The following is an 18,174-nucleotide window of genomic DNA, read 5'->3' as shown; positions in this document are numbered from 1 at the left end:
CCTTAAATTTTGTTCCAACTCTCTGTATCTCATTTGCTGCTGCTGCTGTAGCAGCAAAAAAAAAAAAAAAAATATCTGAAGTATAAAACGAGACCAAAATTATCTAGAAGAAAAAGCTGTATTACCATTTTACACAGAAGATCTGTAATGCTGTAATGTTTTTTGGTATTATTTCCAATCTTCTTCTCAACACATTTTTTGCAAATTATTCAGTTCTTTTAATGGTCTGAAACAGAGACTTGAGCTGGATTTGGCCATAAAAATTTCATAAGGAAAAAAGGAAAGAAAGGTTAAAACTTCCTCAAAACAACCCACTATTAGGTACTGATGAGTTGCTGATGAAGTGAGTTGAGAGACTCATGTCCTATTCCCTTACCAGATATTGGCTTGAAATGAGCTATTCATGTAAGGGAACTTAAAAAACAAACAGAAAACCCCTCCAAACTCTTCAATTCTGTGCGTTCAATTTTAGCTCCTTTCAGCACGATTTTTCTGAAATTGAAATAAGATCAATAGGAGCTGAGACTCTTCAACAGTTCTTGAGAAAAATCAGACTTCTGGTATCTGAAATTGAAACAATCAATATTAGACCAACCTCTGAAAAATATAATATAAACAGTCGGGGCCTCGCTTTCCTCTGACATCAAACAGGCACAACAATAAGCTGTGCTGCTGTTTATTATCAACGGCATTCTGCACAAAAGTGACTATAAAGACAAGATCCTGGAAAAGTGAAGAACTCTGGGAAGTTAAGACATGCCAGCAGTGTGTTTTCACAGCATGTTGGATGCCTTTTACCTTTCTGATGCTGAGTTTCATGGCAGGTGCTGAACACGATGAGCAATGAATGAGGGTGGCATAAGAACACCAGTCCTCAGCCACACCGACTGATGGGGCAGTGTGTGCCTAAAGCTCAGGTACAGCTCCCAGATACAGCCTGACATGGTTTTTGTCTTCCCAAAAAGGATCACCATCTTCCCCATCCATCAAATGAAGGAGACAGGCTGCACAAGGAGAGAATCACAAACAGCTATGTAACATCATGAAGGTACAGACAGACAATTCTGGGAGAGCATTACTTTGTTCTCATGCAACACTGCCAATAAATGTTTGTCATGGTATTTGTTACAGCTCCCAAGTAACTACTGCTGCAGTGGAAGCTCTGAAGGGATCAAAAAGGTTCTTTGTGTGCCAAGATGGATCATTTCGTACATCCGTGGAGCATGGGAAAACACAGCCTGCAACACCTTGGCAACTCCTTGCACCAGGAGGAAGCATAAGGCTAACCTCCACAAATTGCTCCCTTACCAAATAACAGCAATGCAATTATAAAAAAATTACAGAACCATTTGTGAGTATCTACCGAAATTACGTTACATGGAGAACAAGTTCAGACTGGCCTTAACCAGCGGAAAACATTAACATCTACTAATGGAGAAGAAACAAAGTTTAATTTGCTCATGGATCAGTGAAGTCCAAACATGTGCATTCATTTTTGGTGGACTCTGCCCTTTCTTGGCACTTAAGATGCAGGAATGAGGGACTGCAGAGCTTAGAGAAGTCAGCCCCCACAACTTGTATCCACTGCTGGCTCTCCAGGCTGCTGCCCCAGCAATAACCAACCCAGAAACTGCAAACATCAACAAAGGTTATTTTAAGAGGTAAGCTGATTTTCTCAAAACTAACAAACCAACCAAATAAATGGCTTCTTTGTGATGGTAAAAAGATATCGGGACCCACATAAGCACAATTCTCCTTAGCATAAATATTTTAAAAACGTAGAGCTAAAATAATGGCTGCTTATAGAGGGCAAAATGACAAAGTGATCTCAAATCTTCTGTCTTGCTGCTCTTCAGGAGGAGATTCACGTCTACAAGAGAAACTTCAGCCAGAGCAGTAGATACAAATTCAGAATGACAATCTTTTCTTAAAAATTAACTTTTTTAAATTTTTAATTACATTGAAGGATATTGCACATCCAAAGAGAGAAAGACCATTTAATAATCAGTAGATCCTGCTTTTTGAAAATAAAATTAAAGTCCTTAAAAAAAAGTTAAAGTGAAATTACAGGCTGTGTTTTGCCATCCTCAGAAAGCCTGTGTGCTGGTATGTTAGGATAAAAGTAGGCAGATATATATATGTTTTAACAGTGAAATTGCTGATAATGTGCATAATCCTAGCAAGGTATATTTGTGCTTGAATGCCTTCAATTTGCACATTTAGAAGTAGTCCTTGAAAGTTTTCTTGCTCACATTTGTAGGATTTCCTTTTTAAAATCTAGGTTTTTATCTCCTATGGTTAAGATCTAACACAGATCAACATAGTATTAGGGAACTGCAGAGGGAAATTACTAGTATTATAAACTCAAGAACCAACTTTATGCTGGTGTGATCTACTTAGCATTTAATCTGACTAGGTAGGATCAGATAGACTTGGATTCTGCAAGTCAAAAGAATAAAATACCAGAACTTTGTGTTCTACTGAACAAACATTACACTGGAATATCCTCCAGCAATACGCTTACATTATCACTGGAAGTTAAATTCCCTTCTGTAGAAAATAACATGCAGCTTTTGATGAGGCTCTCCATTCACTTTGGACAGCTGCTTCTATAACATCCATATGCCCATCATAAACCTGTCGCTGAAAATCACCTTGAGAAATTCTAGCATGCAGTAAACATTCAATGGTTCACTGCAGCATTTATCTGAATACAATAGACTTTCCAAGTCACTAATATTAAGTGTCTAAACCTCAGCTTACTGCATTCACAAAAGATTTCCAACTAGCTTTGCAGGCTGTCAAGAAGCTAAATATTTGCACTAACTCTAGACTGCTGAAATGCTTAGGATTTTCTTTGTAAAGGTTCAAGCCTTCAAAACCTTTTATCTCTAGCTCAATGTCCAAGCAGACAATCTACAGTATTTTTTACAAACAGTGTCTCACCAGACATCTACAGGTCCCAGCCCACAATGATGGCCAGCAGATTACAATGGACCGTTGTGAAAGCCAGATCGGTGCACATGACTTTTCATGGATTAGAAGACAGAAGTTACATTGTATAGCTCCTCATCCAGCAGACTAGGTCATGAAGAGTCCTGTGAAGCCAGGTCAGGAGATGGGATCAGCTAGAGATAGGACAGACAAGGTATATGCTGAGCATAATGCTGTTATGCCTCCTTTGGCAAAATAAATCAAGTTTTGGGAAAGGCCATGTCTAGAGAGCTTTAAGCCACTCACTGCCCACTTTCAAAGCACCCTGTGGGGCACAGCAAGGACCAGAGATACGCTCTTTGTATTTTAGGTCAGTCGCTTCCATTCAGGTTCATTATTCCTACACCAAAACGAGTTTGTGCAACACTCGGAGCAGACAAGAGACTCAGTGGTCTGTGTCTCTTGAAAAGGTCAAGAGTTTTTTTTTCCAGATACAATTACCTGAATAAAATTTGACACTTTACAAAATGTGCAGGGAGTATCATTTTCACTCTTTGTAAGTGGTGAAAAGAGACACCTAGAGAAGGAGCCATTCGTTTTTTGATCACAGAGTAGTGGCGGGCTCATGAAAAGAACATGTGAATCCTGGCTCAAATTATTTGCCCTCCAACTGTCAGACAACACTGCTTCCCCCACTGACACTCATTTCATTCAGCAGTTAGACTATTTTTCATGAAACATACTGAACACTCCCCAGTGTGATCTTCCATTTCTTCTTAACCCTGCCCTTACAATGCAAGGACATCAAATCCCCATTTTGCAGGCATTGAGTATCAAGCTGCCATTCCATCAGTTGTTTGCCATAAGGATGTCTCCAGGACAAAAAATAAACCCCCGCATGCACTGCTCTTCTTAACCCTGGGAACTGTTTGATGTGAATACTTGTTACCTTTAAAAACTGCTCTGATGAGGTTCAGTAGATTAATGCATCTTTGCAGGCAGCAGCCTGGGCAGTTCTTCACAGCATCATAAATCATTGATGTAAAGAAACAAAACTAAAACACATTTCCTTCCTTCACAGGAGACATGAATCTTGAAGAGTATTTTGCAAGAACTGGGTATAAAGGTTCCCTTGAAAATCAAGACTTGGAAACCTTAACTGATATATTCCAGCACCACATCCGCGCTGTTCCATTTGAAAACCTCAGCATCCATTGTGGGGAGAAAATTACTTTGGAGCTGGAGCACGTTTATAACAAAATTGTGCACAAGAAGCGTGGTGGTTGGTGCATGGAAAATAACCAGCTGTTGGGTTGGGTCCTGAAATGCCTGGGGTATAACGCCAGCTTCTTGGGAGCCTACGTGTTCAACCCACATGAAAACGCGTATGCCACCATCATGACCCACCTCCTGGTGAAGGTAGTTATTGAGGGCAAAGCCTACATTGTTGACGCAGGCTTTGGTGTATCCTACCAAATGTGGCAACCAATGGAGCTTGTATCAGGGAAAGACCAGCCCCAGGCTCCTGGTATCTTCCGTTTCACAGAAAAGAATGCCATCTGGTACCTCGAGAAAATGAGACGGAAACAACATATCCCCAATCAGAATTTCTCTGATTCTGATCTTCTAGAGAAAAAAGACTGTCGGAAAGTGTATATGTTCAGTCTGGAACCACGGACAGTGGAAGATTTCTGCTTTCAGTGCACGTACCTTCAGACGTCTCCAGAGTCCCTCTTCACAAAGAAGTCCATCTGCACCCTTCAGACCACCGACGGCTTCCGAGCGCTCATTGGGTGGACGCTCACTGAGACCAAATACAATTACAAGGAAAACATGGATCTGGTAGAATTTATAACCCTTAAAGATGAAGAGGTGGAGAAGACACTGAAAGATAAATTCAACATCACCCTAGAGAGAAAGCTTGTCCCAATTAACATCAAAGGATTTTATACAATCTAGATGACTGGAAAAACCCACGGTAATGCTGCACGCGTACAGCGCCTTCCATGTCTGTGCAATCACTACTGCAAGATTATGGGATTCCCTTGCAGGCGACTGAAGGAAAAATACATTAATACCAGATTAAAGTGAATTTCACTCTGGAGAAAGGAGAAAAACAGGGATTTAAGACTCATCTGTCAGGTAGATAGAATTATTTTCTGTGAGATGACTGCGGTTCAGTTTTTTGGCACGAATGTAGAGACTGATTTGAATCTGGTTATAAACTTGGGTAAGAAATATCTCAGAGTAATTTTGGAGTGCCTATAGCACATAAATTGGAGTAAGGATTATTAATTGTGATATGCTGCCAACACATTTTCTACGGCCATTATAGGAAAAAAGTCATCTGCGAGCTTTTAGACAATGAAGTATGCATTTAAAACTTCATTTTTCACCAGATCTAACCACTCACTGCTCATCTCATTACCTTTAATATAGGTTGAACAATATTGTCATCTTTGAAAGGAACATTAGGAGGTGTAATTCCTTCACCATCATCCTTAGATGAAAACACAGTACAAAATGAAAATTATCATCATGTGCATCCCTTCTGTCATTACTGCAGCAAACTGCCCAAGGTAATTTTTGGTACGTAGGTATTTTTCCTTTGATGCAAATTGTATATACTGCAGCATTATTGTGCCTGATGGGTCCTAAGGAGATACCTACAAGCTTTGCTTCTGATAAATAATCATCCTGTAACAGGTTGAGTGGTGCTTAAATGTCTCAACTAGCTTAGATGTACTTCTACCTCAAATGGGGTAGAAATTTCATATTTTCAGTATTGCAAATTTGTATAACAGCAGTAGAACAATGAAGCTGACCCCACTACAGCCTTAAATCCACCCTGCTTTTTGTGTATAGCAAATATGGGAATCCGCATGCTATCCTGAATGACAACTGCTTAGCATAAGATCTCTAGTGTCACAAGTTAGTTTCATCATCTGTATTCAGTTGAAGAAAAACAAATAAATAAATAAAAAAACCCACCATGGAGCCAACCAAATATGAAGAAACTCCTTTAAAGTATTTAACAATTGCATTTCCCCTTTAAAAATTAAAAAAAAAAAAGTTTCCCCCCCATCATGCTTTTCTGCAAAAAGCCTGACCAAGAAAACCACTGAAAAAGCAAAAATGCTCCCAAGTCCATGAGATCAGCAGCAATACTGGAAAATACCCTTTTCCTCCTTCACATGGTAATAAAGGAAAACAGAAACATGAAGAGTTGCTGTCTTGCATGCACCATTAACTAAGTAAATGAGGTCTGCACAGTCGTGCTGTCGATCTGCTGGTCAACCCTGCCCACCACAGACTTCTTGAACCAAACAGGCCAATACCAAAATTTGGCAGTGTGCTGGAGATGGTAAGTTGTGAGAGCTGCCTGTAAAGAACATGCAGGTTGAAGAGAAGGTCCCCTACCACGTCCTGTGCTGGGCTGGCTCCTCCCTGTCCATTGGCCATGGTGGCAGTTCTGCCTGCTCAGAGACAGAGAACTAAGGACCAAGCAGGAAGCAATTGGAGACAATGAAAGATCTTACTGAGGTCGGAACACTTTTTCTATGAACTAAAGACTTTGTTCTGTAATTTGCGTTCTTACTACTACATCATACTAAGGTCTCATTAAGGGTTTTCACCCCTTTCTAAGTGATTGATCACAAGCTGTTCCTCAAGACCCCAAGAAACATTCTGAGTTTCAGAACACTTACCACCTCCATTTTGGCTGACAGAAAATCCCATCTGCATTCAACCCAGCTCACCAAACCATATTCCTCTATGCAATGAACTACAGCTGTTCTCTGGTGCTGCTGCCTCTTGTCTTGAGGGCAACCATTTACAGGCTAGTTATTCTGCCTCTGTATTTCTCTAGAGATGTTCCTGCTATTGCTCCCAGGTAATTGCTCAGGTTGTGATGTGCAAGGCATCCTCAAGCCGAGCACTATAGACTCATACTTTAACCATGTCTGTAAAGATGAGATTCAACACAGGTACTCCTTCCAAGTATTACTTTCTTAAGATTTATGTGGTGGGCAATGACTTAAGCTTCAGCCCTTTCTCTGACTTCACCTGTTGATAACAACTTTCTGAGATGTGTTTTTCCTCTCCACGTGACAAGTATAACCAGGTCCTCATCATGCAGCATCAAATCACATAAAGAAAAGTCAACGCTTACAGGAACCGTTCCACACTTTAACTAAAGCTCCCGATAAGCTGATGAAAAGCCTGAAGTTATTCAGGTGTGAATGTCAGACCCAAAATGTCTCAAAGGTTTGGGATGAGAATGGTGTAAAAACAAATAAAACCAAACAAACCCAGAGGCCTCCTGCCGCAGTTTCACTAGCAAGGCATTATTACAGAAGACAGACACTCTCCTAGACCAAAAAGAAAAATACAAACAAGTAATTAAAGCATCAGCTCTCAGAGAAGCTTGCATTCACATGCAGTAGTGAAACACAGAATCACACAGCTGCAAGGCACTTTGACATCCTTTGCCATCACTATACCTTATTAACAATCTCTCTTTAAGAAAGGTTTAATGAGAGCCTAAGCTATTGTGCAGTTTTAGTTGCAGATTGTTGTTCAAATGAAGCAGAACAAACCCATAGAACCTCCCCCCTCCTCCCACCCCCACTTTTACAATTCCAAGTAAAATTTACAAGTACAGCATTCCAATTAACAGAAAGATGAGACAATTTCTTTTTAAGTCTGAATTCTGGAGCAGCTCCCAGAATCCCAGCCCAGCTGCCCATTACACACACACAATGCCCAATGGCAACGACAGCCATCCACAAGTGTGTAACTGTATAATGGAGAATCTTATTAGAAAACAAGACACACAGAGGAAGAAACGCTGTTCAAACTTCATGGCACCACTGCCCATCCTCCTCCCTCTCCAAAGAGTCAAAGTTTAAAAAGCTCATGCATTACTAAAGGGAAGATTCAGGATGTCTCACTGCAGTTGCACTCTGCTCCAGTAGTTTTTAAGATCCAATTCTAAGCAGAATAAAAGTAGCAGAAGAAGAAGCATGAGCAATAAAGACAAAGTTGTTCAATTCTCACATTTCCAACACTGTCAAAAAGAGGGACAAAAATTCCACCTGTCAAGAAGCATGTTTAAACTTAACACAGTGAGCTGTCAGCAGGCATGAACTACAACACACTTTGTTCACCCTAATAGGTACCTTAGTACAACAGGCACAAACACTTCTCATGTCTGGTAACTCTGAATTTTGCTTTTTATTTTTTTTATTTGAACAAAAATACTACTTACCCCAACTTCTTTCAGATCTCAAAGATCTCTACTTTTCATTTGGAAAACATGACCACGTGGGTTTTAAATTCTACAGCTTAGAAAGATGTTTATGAAAATGGATCTGCGTTTGAGACCGTTTCAGAGCCAAGAAAGCTTGAATTAATGTAGGTTTGCAGTATGAATATTTCACTGCTACACTTACAGCTCTGTCAAGAATAATTCAAACAGAAATTTCATACAGCACAATGTTTCTACCTTGGCTACAAAACTAGAGGTCTGATTTAAAAAAAAACCACACACATTTATATTTATAAAGTTGGAAATACAGATGGGTATTTCTGAGGATCCTATCATAATTCTAAATGCCTGCTGGTAACTTTGGACACACAGGCACCTTTAGAAAGGAAGACTGGGAAGATTTTGAATTCTGCCTCGTTTGTAGTAACATACCATGAATCTTAACATTGCACTTTACAAACTCCTCATGGATAGGCTCTGATTATGCTACAACCAAGTAGTTGGTCATACTACAGCATTTCAGTAGCTCACCTACCCACCAGCTAAACATGAACAAAGCACCGAGATCTGAAGATAATAAACCAAGACCAGACACACTACAGTCCTCACAGTTGGTGTTAGGTGTTTTCAGGAGACAAATGAACCATCCTTCCTTCCTCTTAAACTCCAAAACCATGGATTTACTTGAAGCTGATGGGAGTTCACTCTACACAAACACACCTTGCCACTCAAACTCCCAGCCATTCACCAGGACACGACATGAAGTTAAGGACCCGTGTATGGCAGAATACACTTCAGCTGCACAAAATTACCCTTCATCGGACTGAACAGAATTGTGCAGTGCAACAGAACACACTGCATACAGACTCGACCAAGCAAGACTTCACAAAATGTTTACCTGAGCCACAGGTAGTTACCAGAATTACCCCAGAACTCCTCTACACAATGTCACTGAACACTCCACTTTCCCTCAGGGAAGGGCAGTTGTGGGAACATGGCTGCTGGTGGTTCAAAGAAGACACCTCCCTCAACTATCCAGCACAGCCATGTAGAAATTCTCATAAAGAAACGTATTCTCATAGAGGGGAATCAATTTCCTACTAATAAGCAAGAAAGAATAATGGGATACATTCTGAGTTTCTCTTGTGATGACCAACAATAAATCATTTCTTAGCTCAGGTCATATCTTCCGTGGGAAGAAAAATGTCTTGCCATCATTAACTTCTTTTCAGCCAGTGATAATATATGATCAAATTTTAAGTAATTCAACCAGTTGCATTTAATTAGCTCTGAAAAACTATCTCAGATCATGAATCACAGACTTTCCACCTGTACGAAGCTTCCTTACTAGGTCAGAAGTGTATTTCTCTTTCCATGTGTGATCCATCTTGAATATCTAACAAGGTGCTCCTGATATACAGATTATAGTTCATATATCACACATGCAAATACAGACATAAGGCTCTTTCTTCATATAATTGAGTTGTCGAAAGTGTCGTTTCACTGAGTAGTTTAAAAAATGGGAAAAAAAGAACCCTCAGGTCCTGGATGGAATGGTCACCACTTGCAACAATTCAACAAATTTCTTTCTCCAGAGAGTTATCATCAAGGATGAGTAATTTAGACACCTCGATCAGGAAAGTAACAGACAAAAACTACTACTTTTTGAAAGCCAGAATGCAGAGAACTGCTATGATTTCAGACAAAACCACACTGACCTTTCTGTTTTCCAAAGCACTGACAAAAGGCTGTGATGTTTGGGTCCTAGCACTGCTTCAGATGCCTTTGTTACGTGCTGAACAGAGAAAAGCTCAGTCAGCTGATATCTGGGGACATCCACAACCAGCACAAAACAGGATCGTTTCTTCTATCTGACTGTATTAAGCATAATTGGTTTTTAACATTAAATTAGTTAAACCACAATCATTAACCACAAAAAAAAAAAAATAATCAGTTTTTATTAGCTCTCCAAACATGTTTCTGAAGCCGTTATTGTGCTTCTATGTTAAGATCAAGATAATTATAACTTTGGAATTTTTGGGTTGGAAAAAAAAGACAAGATTAGCAAACTTCTTTTGGAAGACAGAAATTAAAGGCTCACAATCTGCTCAAGTGTCAAACTGGAAACATTGCCCAATATTTGCCTTGCTCTAGGAAAAGAAAAGCTTTGCTATAAGCTCCTATTTTTAAATATGCTTTATAAAAAAATAAAATTAGAAAAATGGATTTTGTTTCTGTTCTTTTCCCAGCTTATCTGTCAAGCAGTTAAAAAAAAATGTTTCCACTGTTTTTTTTTTTGTTTGTTTTGTTTTTTTGAATTGAAGAGAGCAAAGGTTTTCATTTTCATAATAAAAATAGCAGCAAAAGCTGAACTGTCTCACTGGATTGGATTGAGCAAAGCTCATCTTTACTGCAAATACTTATTTTAGATGTTATCGTAAAATATAAATACTGTTGCTATTGATTGCACGTTGACACTCATCCTAGTTATGCACAACGTTAAAAACAGCTGATGGGTTTAATATCCCACATGTTAAAAGCTGCTTAGAGAGGAAAGGATGTATGACATCCATTACATACACATCCACTTCAGAAAAGGCTTGTTACGTGGACAGCAGGCATTTCAACAAGGATGGACTCAGATTTACAATTCTGTCTTTCACATAAAATAGCAAAAACTCCAAACAATCTTCAGTTCTCGGTGCCATTTTGGCTATATTTGGTAGACAACATTTCTATTAGCTCCAGTTGTGCAGCTGACATTAATCCTGAGGTTTTAAGAACGTTTTCCTAGCTTTCTTAGGTCTTGTATTACTGTTCTCTTCCTCATCTTCATCATGGAGAACATGCTGGTCTCTTTTTTTCAAGAATTTCTTCCCTATTGTTCCCACTAGTGTTTCATATCTGTAAAGATAATGAAAAAGTGACAGTTCTTACTATAATCAGAGAGAAGTTCAATGCAGGAAATCATAAATGTAATCAACAATTAAACTATTGTAAGAAGCCCATCACTGGAAGCTTAAGCAGCACAAGTGCTACATGATCACAGATTAAATTATTATTCATTTTGATAGTTTAAGACTTTTAGCAATCTGGAGCTAAGAGGGAATTAGCATAGAATACATGGATGTCAAAAGGTGGAAAACAACTATGAGATTTTTTAACCCTGAAAGTCATGGAGCTTCCACTGAACAAACACCAGAATTCCTGGATAATCAGTTCTGTGAAGTATCAAATGCTGTTTGTTTCGGTTTTTACTTTTTACGTTTCTCCTCCCACAGAAAATGCCATAACATAGGCCATATTTTACGACATAATCAGTATTGATTAGGAATAATGTACCTTCTGGCCATTTCTTCATCAGACACATCAGCCTCCATTTTATCATCCTCTTCAATTTCTTCTTTCTTGCTCTTAGAGTTCATTTGGACCATTAATTTCTGAAAATGAAGTAAGAAATAGCTTAAACATGTAACCCTGACAAAACGTCAGCTATGCTGAAATAATGTCACTGCCAGGATAAAAGCACAGAAGGCAGGAAGCAGTTTCAATACTGCTTTCCTACATTTGCAGTACCCTGTTTAGGCTGTACCACAGGGCTGCAAGAAAAGGCAACATTTCTCCTTGTTGCTAAGCTAAGTTTGATTTGCTTTTGAGAAAAGAGGCAACAGAGAGACAGTTTTTTTTCAGTGAGCTGCACTATTCAAGCATTCTCAACAACATGGCAGGCAGCTTCAGAAGACCAGAGATTTAGTTTCTAATTTTTTCATTGTGATGCTAGTCTTTGAAATGGTTTTGTTACAGTGGAAAAATATCTGCAAAGATCTACAATAAACTACTAGTATAAACCATGAAGCAATGATAGGCCTAATCACAGTGAAAGCAAGTTCAAAATAACTCTAGGAATGCCCCATTAAATAACCTTGCATAGCCTTCTGCATGCCTCTGGCTTTGTACTTTCATCTTCTTGTTTCAGTTCAGCAGTAACACTTTTATTACTACTTCAGTATGAAATAGTTGTATGAGCATGAATCATGCTGGAAAGAAATGAAAGATCCTCTTGCCCAGAACTTTTAACTCTGGAACCTCAAGCTCTTACTTATACAAGTAAGTGCTGAATAAACAGGGCTGAATGTTTGTAAGATTGGGCTCTGAATAAAAAAGGAGGAAGAAGAGCGAGCTATCTTTCTGGTGAGCAGCACGTGGAAAAGTCTCCTGAACTCAAGGAAGGAAAATCTGCAGGAGTCACATACTTATTAACCACCAACACCAGGAGGTAAGAGGTTTCTGTTTCTTAGATGTTGCACTGATTGGCATTTTGGCTGAAATCACAGCTTTCCTATATAAGGAAGTGCTGCAAAGGCCAAACAGCATGGAGCGTGAACACTGAAGTCCTCATTCCTGAGGGCTTCAATCCTCAAAAGACAATTAAATATTACCTCAATTTCCGGATTGAATCCTTTGAAGGACATTCTACCATAAAGTAGATCCTCACATGGCATAAAGCTCCTCTCTTCTATTATATAGCTCCTGCATGAAAGCCCAAACACAGCAGTTGTCAAACAGCGTGCTTTAATACAATCAAATTAAACAAACGCAAAAAGCATTTGCTGTCTTCCCCCACACAAATAAACAAAACTGCAGTGTATTTTATACCATCAACTACTTTCTGAAGATTAATTGCTCTGATAAATCTTTCAATACAAAGAGCTTGGAGTGCAAAGGAATACTGCTTGCCAGTAAAGCTGTGCCAGTTCCACAAGAAAATTAACTCTCCTGACAGAAAGCACTCTTTGCTGGTACGATTCCACCTACATTAATGCTTTTGCCAGAATAAAAATACCACATAAATATCACTCTCCAGGTGGCATTACTATACCAGCAAAAGCTTCTAATGAATTTTTCATTGTGATGTTAGACCTGGTATTATTTCAGCCTGTCAGGATATAAATGTGTAATTTTCTGTTCAGCAGAGAAAGATTTTCCCATTCCCCCTCCTTTTTTTTCCTCTTCTAATGACCCCGGAAAGAAAAGAAACACGATCCCAAACCATTCTGTCATACATGGCAACAGCCATGGAAAATAGCTTATAGGTGACCTATTCTATTGCAGTTAATTCACTGGATCACAGCTTTTTATAAATTATATGTTTTCCTTTAGAAGAATTCTGTTCTCTTTTTAAAGGACGAAAGTATTTAAAAAGTAGTTCCTTTGCTATTTAAAGCATCTTTCGACATAGCAGGAAGGGACATTTGCTTCCCTATTAACTAAGCCCTCCTTTATTTTTGCTTCATCCATTCTCCCTCCTTTTTCAAAAGCAGGATTTGAAGTGGTCTGTACTCAAGAAGACAGAACTTGCCCTGAATGGACCCAACCACGTGACTGGATTTCAGGTTACCCATACAAAGTTTCAAATTCGTTTTTTTTTGAATGAAAGAAAAAAAAGCAGCAATGAATGAATTTGTTCCTGCTTGAAAGAAACTAATTACATGCATCTAGAAGAAAGTGGGGGTGAGAGAAAACAAAGCATGAAGAAACGAAAGTAGGTCAAACGCTGGATTATTTAACCTTGAGAACATTTCTGAAAAAAAAAAAAACCAAAAAAAGCTGTACTCCTGGTCTGCTACTGGTTTTTTTTGCTTCTTTCAATTGGTTAGTAATAGTATTTCCTGTATAAGAAAAACGATTATATTCTGTTTGCACTATAAAACAATCCAATGGTGATAGGAAGTACAAAAGTAGAAGCTTACTCTTTCTCCTTTAGGTCTGGTAAATCAAGATACCAGTGTTCGTCACTAATTATCTTCTTTTCCTCTTCATCGAGTTGCTTTTTAGTTTGTGAGTCCAAACCCCTTTGCATGAACTAAAAAGAGAGATACAACTTCAGGCTTTTTGAGTATGTTCTGGCAGGCAATAATTACATGACAACAATTACTCATTACATACTTTTTAACAGTTGATATAAGCAGTACATGCTTTGTGTGATCTTCTCTGAGCTTGGTTGGCGTTTGGGAAAACAGAGCAGAAGTGAACAACTGTGGATCACAACCATCTACTGGAAGTCAACAGTCAGCCACATCCACACTTGGATACAAAGACACCCCTAAGAGCTGGGATCTTCCTTTGGGGCTACAGAAAGCACCTCAAAAACTGCATATGGCAGCAGGGCACATTCACACAGATACAATCTGCAGCAACAGGCTACCAGTACTGTTTATACACACTGATGCACAAAAATTGCTTGGTGGCCACCAAGAGGAACCTGTCTGTGCAACAGCACAGAAGAATCTTATCTCAATGAATCTTATCTCTCTCATATAAGCAGCATCATTTCCATGTTTAGCTAAGTTTGCAGGCTGACAGATAACACCACTGGGGCTCGTCTGTCTCTTGAACATTAGCAGAGACTTGGACATAATTTTATTCAGTTAGCGTGGACTTGGTTTGGGGATAAAACCCAAGAAGCCATCACAAAATACTTGTCTCCCACAAAAAACATGCATTACTGAGCTTATTTAGAGCACGCAGGTAATATGTGCATGCAATATACATCACATATAAACACCCACGCCTTCTCATCATTACAAAAAGTCCAGTCAAAACAAAACAAACCCCATCATGAAAACCAATATAGTGCTAACATCTCATTTTCCATTATATTTTTATTTGCATTCATTTGTGTAAGATCATTAATGAAAGAAAAATTGACTTTTGTTTTCGAGTCAACCCAAAATATGTCAAAGATTTCCAATTAAAATTACAGTATCTGCTTGAGGAAAATGAGGGAATCTATCATGTGGAAAACCATATCTCAAACCATATCATCATTCTCAAGGAGATTGTTTAGCCAGTCAGAAATCTCAACAGGAGAAATTTTGCTACAAGCACACAATTAAATAATCATTTCACATTACATTTTAAATATTACGTTCCTAACGATTACTTCAGGAATAAATAGATAAAAAAATCTGATTGTATTTATCTGTAAGCACATGTGGATGAATCAAAAATACACCAATGGGGGTAGGTGCAGAGTATGCATGTCAATAATCGTGGGGCTATCTGGATTAGCTGGGACGTGGATCAAGCAGTACAAGAACTAACTTACAGTCATATGACTCTATTATGCTAAAAGCAGGAGCCATCTTTTGACATCAAGAGGTGAGCACATCTCCGTGAAAAGATCTGACCACTGACCACACGCCACCTTTGAGTGCATATTGAATTGCAATGATCCATCTTATCCACACTTGCAGAGGCAACTGCTAAAAGATTATTAAAACATTTGTCAACAACAAGATCTGCAGAAGGGAAGCGCTGAGTATAAGATCTGTGTACAACCTTCTCAAAACCCACACACCTCTTTTAAGCTGGTTAACGCTGCCTGGTCTCTAAGCCTGCAAATGTCAAGGCACCGCATTCATAACTGGTTTTTCACTGCCTGAAGGAAATCTAAAAAACCCTCTAAAAATGGCAAAAAACAGCAGCATAAGTTTCACCTAAGAAGAGATTATTGCATAAAAATGAGAAAAAGATCAGCAGTGCTGCAACCCAGAGTCTTGCCCTCTCTTGCACTGCTGCCTAACTAAACTCAACATCCAATTGCTTTTGAGAACAATGTAGGAGGTGTTTTGTTCCTTCTGTGCATGAATTTTAGCCTTTCATTAGCAGCACCTACTTACTGAGGTAAATATTTCACCATCTTACTGTATCAGGGTCCACTCTACGTGGCAGGTTGAACCTGTCAGCTAAATATCTTTCAGCCAAGTGTCTAAAAATATGGCCCACATGAACAGGGGGTAAAAAAATGCACAATGTTAAGTGAAACACCACAAGCAAGAAGCCACAGAGGCCCATATAATCAAAAAATGGCCTGGGTTGAAAAGGACCACAATGATCACTCAACCTCCCTGCTATGTGCAGCGTTGCCAACACCAGACCAGGCTGCCCAGAGCTACATCCAGCCTGGCTGGATTATCAAAATATAACAGGTATCGTTTCAAAGAAAAGTTAATGGTAATCCAACTTTTAATAGATGCAGTCTCATCACAAGAGGATGCACTTTACTGAATTAGGTGTTGAATTACACAATGAGAACCAGAACCTGCAAATCCACCTGGCCTGAGACACAGAGCTGCAGGCATGGTGGGCTGGCCAAGGTTAACACCAGCAGCATATATGCGTCTATGGGAAAAGAGGGGGGGAAAAGTGGTCCAAGACACAGAAAGACAAGGGGCACAACGAACAGTCAATCCCTCTCCGGGGCAGCTCTCGTAGCAGCCCCTTGCTGGTGAAGTTGGTTGGAGCAGAGCAGTTCAGAAAGCAGCAGGGCTAAGCGAAAAGACAGAACTAAAGACACGCGTTTGTACGCATGTAAAAACACCGCGCACAGGACACAAACACAGCAGCCTTGCGCGGAGGTGCAAGAAGCGGAAATACCCCGACCCAGCGAGGGGCACTGAGATGGCGGCAGAGGCGCAGCCCCCACCGGGGAGGGCCGCTACAGCCCGGCATAGCGCGCTGCTGGCCCGCCCCATCCGCTCCCAGCGGCCCCGCAGCCAGGCCCGGCCCGGCCTCCGTTTACCTCCCGTTCCCGCAGACCAGCCCGCACGCCCCCCCCCCCCACCTCACCTTCATGCGCAGCAAATTCTTGGACAGCTTCGTTTTCACCTCCCCGGCCATGGCGGCCCCGGCGCTGCCCGTAGGCCGCGCTGGATCCCCGTGCTCGCGTAGCGCCGCGGCCGCGCACGTTGGGGGAGGAGAGGCGGGAGGAGGCGCTGGCGGCGCGGCTCCACCCTCCGCGTTCCGGGCCGGCTGCTGGCGGCAGGGCGCAGCCCGTAACCTGGGGCTGCGGAGGAAGAGGGCGGGGGAGGGGGGAAATGCATTGCTGGTGCGTGAAGTAGCGGCAGCCGGGCTGTATTGAGCCGGTATATAACCGGGGTGGGGGAGAGTGCGCTCATGAGCAGGAGTGAAAATCAAGATGAAGCGGTAAATTAGTGGAGGAAGCTTAGCTTCTTTATCAGTGCCTGTGCATGCTGTGGGCTTATGGCTTAATACATAATTTTCAGATGTTTATAATGGAAAAAGGAAGAGATTACAAAATCTTTTTCATATTGGCATTTGGAGTCTGCTTGATTTATTCAGCTATCGTTTTTTTAAAAACAAGCATTGACTTCTGCTTGAAAAAAAAAACAGAAACAGGGTGTAGTCAAATGTGGTTAAAGCTGGAGAGCAAATGGATTTCAGGATGCTGCAAAAATCTTTGCAGCTCTGTTGGTCCTGAATGATGGTTTTGGAGTTCACACTTGGCAATGCTGTCTCTAGGCTGCCAGGCTGGGCCCTGCTGTCCTGATGCGGAAATCCTGATGAGCTGCCAGCTGACACCCAGCCACCAGCAGGCACCACAATTTCTGTATATATCCTCATAAATCAGATTTCTGATGCCTGTTTTGACATTCAGCGCATAAACCAGGCAGTAAAGTAATACGAGTGAGAGTTCAGTGTTCAAAACTGTAATGAGCCAGTGTGCTCAGAAAGACAGTCTGGGAAGGAAAGTTCCCATATGTGCAAGATGTAGGTCAAAGTGAGCTTGAAGAACTTTTGAAGATTTATGCTCTAATAGAGTCCACAAAAATGTACAATGAAGGGCAAAGCATTACTGCAGTGGGAAAGAGGGAGGAGGAATAATCTGAATCCGGGCATCCTTACTACACAGTTAAGCTCAGAGGGTTAACATAACCACAAACACAAATGAGCCACATCCACTTCAAGGGCAATCCTTGAAGTAGTGGGGTAGAAATATTTAATTTCCACATAGGCAAAGCAGGTTCATCTCCAGGCTCCAAAAATGAGCTGAAGATGCTCTGAAGTTCAAGGCCCAAATGAGAAGGTCTCTGTGACTGCGGGATCTGTCCTGCTTCATTTGTCCCCACTGTGTTAGAGCTTCTGTTCATCATTAACAGTTTCCAACC

General features: G+C 40.4%; 2 protein-coding genes across 3 annotated transcripts; one reads left to right on the top strand and one right to left on the bottom strand.

Moving 5' to 3' along the window:
- Nucleotides 1-126: 126 nt before the first annotated feature.
- Nucleotides 127-6,157, top strand: LOC122183140 (arylamine N-acetyltransferase, pineal gland isozyme NAT-10). The gene is made up of 2 exons (XM_042876919.1): nucleotides 127-1,661; nucleotides 4,016-6,157. Exon 2 carries the CDS (start codon nucleotides 4,021-4,023, stop codon nucleotides 4,891-4,893), a length of 873 nt encoding a protein of 290 aa, XP_042732853.1. The 5' UTR covers nucleotides 127-1,661; nucleotides 4,016-4,020; the 3' UTR covers nucleotides 4,894-6,157.
- A 4,736-nt stretch (nucleotides 6,158-10,893) lies between these two features.
- MPHOSPH6 (M-phase phosphoprotein 6) lies at nucleotides 10,894-16,954 on the bottom strand. Of its 2 annotated transcripts, XM_042876932.1 has the most exons (6): nucleotides 16,835-16,921; nucleotides 15,312-15,468; nucleotides 13,954-14,066; nucleotides 12,643-12,733; nucleotides 11,546-11,643; nucleotides 10,894-11,107 (listed from the first exon to the last, which is right to left on the bottom strand). In XM_042876932.1, exons 2-6 carry the CDS (start codon nucleotides 15,315-15,317, stop codon nucleotides 10,966-10,968), a joined length of 450 nt encoding a protein of 149 aa, XP_042732866.1. In that variant the 5' UTR covers nucleotides 15,318-15,468; nucleotides 16,835-16,921; the 3' UTR covers nucleotides 10,894-10,965. The 2 variants fall into 2 exon arrangements, with proteins under 2 accessions (XP_042732866.1, XP_042732865.1); XM_042876931.1 differs by lacking the exon at nucleotides 15,312-15,468 and having other exon boundaries at nucleotides 16,835-16,954.
- Between the last annotated feature and the right edge of the window lie 1,220 nt (nucleotides 16,955-18,174).

The sequence above is a fragment of the Lagopus leucura genome, unplaced genomic scaffold, assembly GCF_019238085.1.
Source record: "Lagopus leucura isolate 7727_CA_CO unplaced genomic scaffold, USGS_WTPT01 Super-Scaffold_100017, whole genome shotgun sequence".
Taxonomy (NCBI): Eukaryota; Metazoa; Chordata; class Aves; order Galliformes; family Phasianidae; genus Lagopus; species Lagopus leucura.
The sequence above is the reverse complement of the archived record's forward strand: the minus strand, read 5'-3'. Positions and strand labels throughout refer to the sequence as shown.